Below are 6,000 nucleotides of genomic sequence, written 5' to 3' on the forward strand. Positions count from 1 at the left end.
CAGCTTGTAGCCAAAGCACAAAAAAACTGTTAGAAATAGAGCATTCAGAACAGTCTGGCGCTTGAGGTTTTTTGCTCACAGGGACTACTTTTACATACGTTTACCACATGATTTGAAACTTTGGCCACTTTTGATATGAACATCTGCAACATTTTATATATAAAAAACCCTTAAAATTATAACTTATCAACATATTTGGGATAAAAGATTAACTTTGAAACTTGCCCTGTGCCAGAAAACACCCATATCCCGGATGAAAAAAATTGTTAAAAGCCTTCAAAATCTAAAACTAACAGCACATAACAGCAGTTTTTTGTGCGATATGTTGGCACTTTAAAGATGAGTCCCAGACTTTTATAAACTCTGTCAAATTTCTACAAAAAATTATTAAATCAGGCATTAAAAAAAACGAATTGGCTACATCACAAGGACTCCTGTCTCAATTCCTGGTTTCCTGGCTTTAATCTATTTCTTTTAGATAAGAATAAAATCAATACCACTCTGATGTCTGAACACCTTATATATTGTTTGTGTAATCTGTATCAAATCCCAAAGTGTACAAATGACAAATTAACAGGGAAGTTGCCGAGAAATAGTTAATCACAAAACCACAATTTGTTGTTTTCACACTTTGATTTTGTATGGATTAAACAAAAAAGCCCTAACGTACTACGTAACGAGTGAGCTGTGTGAGTGCTGCTAGGCTGATTCCTTCACCGTCAGACAGACCCAGGCTAGCTATTTATATGTGTGAATGACAGCCTGCTTCCACTAAAATGTTTCAGAGCAGTGAGTAAACAGCGGAGCAACAAAATCAAGCAGAGGGGGAAATGTGTGACCTTCCCACAGGCTTAGACTCATGCAAACATTGACAAGCAGGACGTGTCACTTCCACTAAACACAAGAGTCTGCGAGACATTGTATCCAGCAAATTAGTGCTGCTACTAACAATTATGTTCATTGTTGATTAATCTGTAGATTATTTTCTCAATTCATCATTTAAATCCTGTCACAATATCTCAGAGGCTAAAATGACTTTATCCAACTGACATTTCCAACGCATTAGGGTTGTCACATCCTGTTCCGTTGGTCAACTGATTCATCAATATGCTCTTATCTGACCGAATTCTCATTGATAGGACAGTCGCTGTTGTTATTTTAATAAGGTCGTGTGTCTACCAAAGTGTTTCTTTTCCCAACTGAAAACTGCAGATGTCCAGCGTGATGGTTGGTCTTTGTTCCGCCCCTTCTCCACTGTGACTGGATGGCTGGGGACATTGATGAGCACGTTTTATCCAGTTTAACACTTTTCAACCCCCATTTTCAGTTGGGAAACAAATTTAATCCCAGAAGACATTCAGTGTCAGATTTATTTCTCAAAAAAAAAAGAAAAGAAAAAAGGCAGTTCAAGGCTGCATTTTGATGCTTCTGAAAGCGATAGGATAACACCAGAGCTCTTGTTGGAGCAGCAGGGTGGCTAACGTTAGCTGCTGGGCTACGAATAGTAAGACTTTCTCTTCATGCAGCGTTACAGAGATATTTAACATCAGTAAGTTAATGTTGTACATGAAATTGTCAACCCCGAAGTTAACTTCTAGTGTCCAGTAAGTCCGATTTTTCTAATTAGTCCCGCTCAATGCTTGGTGGTGAGACAGACTCGTGCATGCAGCTCAGCTGTTGGCTCCCAGCCAAACAGTGCGCGGTTTTATTTTCAGATAATATTACATTGGAGATCACATCTATTTTTCATTCAAGGCATTCCACTTGCTTGAACACAGAGTTAACTTGCCCTGGGAAAGTGTTAATGTCGAGCTCTGTGACAGGAAAAAAGACGGTTTGGTGGACACGCAACGCTACCAGGTAGAGTCCATGGTTGATTGAGTTTAAGCCCTAAAAAACATTATATTTACTATACCATCAGACCAAGGACCGCACTCACTTCAACAATTAACAATCAATACAGTTGCAGATTAATTTGCAGATTTGGCTGCAGTAGCTCAGTCCATAGGGACTTGGGTTTGGGAACCAGAGGGTTGCCGACTCAAGTCCCCGTCCCGAACAAATATGGAGTGTGGACTGGTAGCTGGAGAGGTGCCAGTTCGCTTCCTGGGCACTGCCAAGTTGCCTTTAAGCAAGGCACTGAACCCCCAACTGCTCAGGGCACCTTCCAAAGACAGACTCCTCACTCTGCTATCTCTATATTTAATGCACGTATAGGTCCTGTTTGTGCATCAGTGTGTGTATTTCCAGCCTGTGTGTATATGACAACAGAGTGAAAACATTGAATCTCCCCTCAGGGATTAATAAAGTATATTTTCTTCTTTGTAATTTTCTGCAGATCAAATGTCAATTAAATGACAACTTGTTGCTGCTTCAGTCACTTCCACTGAACATTAGAGTCTGCAAGATATTGTATCTAGCAAATTATCATTATTTGTTCTCAGCTTAGAAAATAACGCTGTGACACATTGCAAGAATTAAATGACATTGGTCTGGACAGCAACTAACAATTACAGGGTACAAAAATAACACCACCCCCTTGCCAAACAATGGTAAAATATGCAAATTCACCAGCCACCAAAACATAAAGTTTGCACCCTGGAATTATGTTCATCGTTGATTAATCGGCAAATAATTTTCTCAATTAATCCATTAATCGTTAAATCTATGATACGTAAAAGACAAAAGTAGTGAAAAATGCCAGTCACAACTTTTTAATATTGTATATGAAGAGGATAAGAAGCAAATCCTCACACTGCTAAAATTAGATTAGTTTTCTTTTGACCTCCTAATCGATTAATTGACTCATCATTTCTGCTCTGTAACAGATTTAATATAAAATCTAATAATAAAACAGTTAATACAAACAATATGTTTTTGGAATTACAGAGCTCAATGTTCAAAATCTAACTTTGAAAAATATCACAAAGTGCTAAACATGGTTGGGAAATCTGACAAATGTCTGAAATATAAGTTAAACATATAAAGATTTGTACAGTGACAGTTTCTTTTCCAGTGAAAAAAGTTAAATTTCTCAGAGTTAAGCTTCTTAAATGTGAATATTTTCTGGTTTTACATATTTTTGGGTTGTAGACAGAACAGGACATTAGAGGACGTCATCATGGGCTTTGGGAAACAATGATCAAGAAAAACCACAGATGAAGATAAGAAGGTTTTTTGGGTGGGGGGGAGATTTTTCCAGAGAACAAGAGAATAAAAATAGATATTACATTAATAATTTCCCATACATGCTGCTGGACCACAAATGTCACACAGCCTTGAGGGACATTAAATGAAACGGTTAAAGACACCAACAACTGAGCTGCCCGTGTCCCAACAGAGCAGAATGCATGTCTTTATTTAGCTGCATTGTGCTTTACAGTTCCTTTCATAAAACTGTTTTTGCAGGAGCCTGAAGGAGTTTACAGGAAATTTGGGTCACAATGACCACAACCTCAGTGGACCGCCTTGCATGTCCCGTCACAGGTCACTCTGCATCCTGCTGAGATTCACTTTGAGGACAGGGTGACTCAGGTCAGCTCTGAGAAAAAAGGAATAGCATTTCTTCTTTGGTGTCTAGTCGTCTGGTAATATTAGGTGTTTGTGAGGTGCTTTTGAAAATATGCAGATTTAAGATCACCCAATCTATAAAGTATATGATGGAAGAGATTTGATCTAGAGAGATCTAGAGATTTGAATACAATGCCTGGTCGAAACCTTTAGCTTTTTGTCACGTTCCCTGGGCCATTCCTGAGCAGTTTTTGTGGTGTGGCATGGCTCATTTTCCTGCTGGGGGGCCACTGCCATCAGGGAGTACCGTTGCTGTGAGGGGGGGGTTACATAGCCTACAACGGTGTTTTGGTGGGGTGAAGGGCGTCAAGTAGCATCCACATGAACGCCATGACCAAACGTCTCCCAGCAGAACATTGCACTGTAACAAAATGATCAATGTTACTCACTTCACCTACCACTGGTTTGAATGTTTTGGCTGATCGGTGTATGTTGTGTTGAGTTGTGTACTTGCATTATCCCGAACGTTTCCAACAACGTTCAAACTCAGAGAAATCTGTAATTTTAATCAGGGACATGGCTCGTGCCTTTTGGTCTCCATCGCCTGTCAGTGGCATTGTATCCCCTCTGTGCATGCGTCAGGGTTGTGGCTGTCTGCCAGAAGCTGTCATAAATTGACACTTTATCCAGTTTTAAGTCAGTTTTCTATGATAAAATAAATATATGTTTTTATCAGATGAAGGATTTTAGTCATCAAATGTCTGGATTTTCACTTTTCACCATACTGCATCAGAGAAACACTGATTTTTAACGTGAAACTGCTTTATTCAGTGTTTGCTCCATATGTTTTTAAGAGGAAGAGACCTTTGCGGTTAATTTGGCTCCCGCTAAAAATCTCCTGAACATCTGGATCTTAAGCTATCAGAGAAAAAAGGTGAGCCTACATAAGCAGGAGTCAGGCTGGCAGCAACTCGATGAGCTGAACGGCATCAAAGAAGCGTAAACCTGCTTAAGTCAATGTTGTCACTGGTTTAAATCACCTCGTCTGTTTGATTTGGAGAGGAAGACACCTCTGCAGATAATTCGGCTCCTGCTAAAAACCTCCTGAACGATGAACACTGAAGGAACTATAACCAAGAGAAACTGACTGCATGAAGACATTGCTCCATCTTTTGTTATTGCATAGAGTCCCCTCGCGGTAGAAAAGTACATAGTGTACACTGAACCCCGAACCCTTTTTTTAGGTTGTTATCCAAAAGAACAAAACATAAGGAGCAAATCTTTTTAGATCTGTGTCTGTTACAGGCAAAACAGATGAAAGCACTGTAATGGAAAAATGTAAATAGACCAAGTACTGGTAAATAACTAAAAAACCTGTCTGCAAAAAAAACAAGAAGTATTTTGAAAAAGTATGTCGTCCTTGCATCATTATCTTGAACATACAGACTTGGAAAGTATACTGGGTCTGAGTATTAGGAGCATTAGGAGCATTAGGAGCATTAGGAGCATTAGGAGCATCGCTTTATGTTGACTCTATGGTGGGATGAAATTGGACGTTGGCAGGTGCTAGCTGCAGGAGCAACATTTTTTTTTATCTTTTTAATTTTCTATTATTACATTTTTACTCTCTATTAAAATTATTGTGCATTTTTATCTTAATTTTTATGTCTTGTGAATGTCCATATGCTGACATAGTTATGTATCATTTGTATGTTTCTCTAAAATCTAATGAAGAAAGTGAAATACACTGAACAAAAATATAAATGCAACACTTTTGATTTTGCTCCCATTTTTCATGAGCTGAACTCAAAGATCTAAAACATTTTCTATACACACAAAAGACCATTTCCCATAAATATTGTTCACAAATCTGTCTAAATCTGTGTTAGTGAGCACTTCTCCTTTGCCGAGATAATCTATCCCACCTCAGAGGTGTGGCATATCAAGATGCTGATTAGACAGCATGATTATTGCACAGGTGTGCCTTAGGCTGACCACAATAAAAGGCCACTCTGAAATGTTCAGTTTTATCACACAGCACAATGCCACAGATGTCGCAAGTTTTGAGGGAGCATGCAATTGGCATGCTGACTGCAGAAATGTCCACCAGAGCTGTTGCCCGTGATTTGAATGTTCATTTCTCTACCATAAGCCGTCTCCAAAGGCGTTTCAGGCAATTTGGCAGTACATCCAACCCGGCCTCACAACCGCAGACCACGTGTAACCACACCAGCCCAGGACCTCCACATCCAGCATGTTCACCTCTGTCTGAGACCAGTCGGCCGGACAGCTGCTGCAACAATCGGTTTGCATAACCAAAGAATTTCTGCACAAACTGTCAGAAACCGTCTCAGGGAAGCTCATCTGCATGCTCGTCGTCCTCATCGGGGTCTCGACCTGACTGCAGTTCGTTGTCGTAACCGACTTGAGTGGGCAAATGCTCACATTCGATGGCGTCTGGCACATTGGAGAGGTGTTCTCTTCACGGAT

General features: G+C 39.8%; 1 protein-coding gene across 2 annotated transcripts in view; it reads right to left on the reverse strand.

The window, feature by feature from the left end:
- The window catches only part of zswim7 (zinc finger, SWIM-type containing 7), a 46,931-nt gene that overhangs the window by 31,690 nt on the left and 9,241 nt on the right, over positions 1-6,000 (reverse strand). Inside the window, exon 4 of one of the 2 annotated variants that reach the window (XM_050040239.1) lies at positions 3,666-3,931. The exons of the other annotated variant lie outside the window; for it this stretch is intronic. Coding sequence (XP_049896196.1) covers positions 3,779-3,931 — 153 coding nt within the window. The 3' untranslated portion in view covers positions 3,666-3,778. Of the gene's footprint in view, positions 1-3,665; positions 3,932-6,000 lie in introns of those variants that run through there. 2 annotated transcript variants of the gene reach the window in all.

Source organism: Epinephelus moara, chromosome 3 (genome assembly GCF_006386435.1).
Source record: "Epinephelus moara isolate mb chromosome 3, YSFRI_EMoa_1.0, whole genome shotgun sequence".
NCBI classification, from domain to species: domain Eukaryota; kingdom Metazoa; phylum Chordata; class Actinopteri; order Perciformes; family Serranidae; genus Epinephelus; species Epinephelus moara.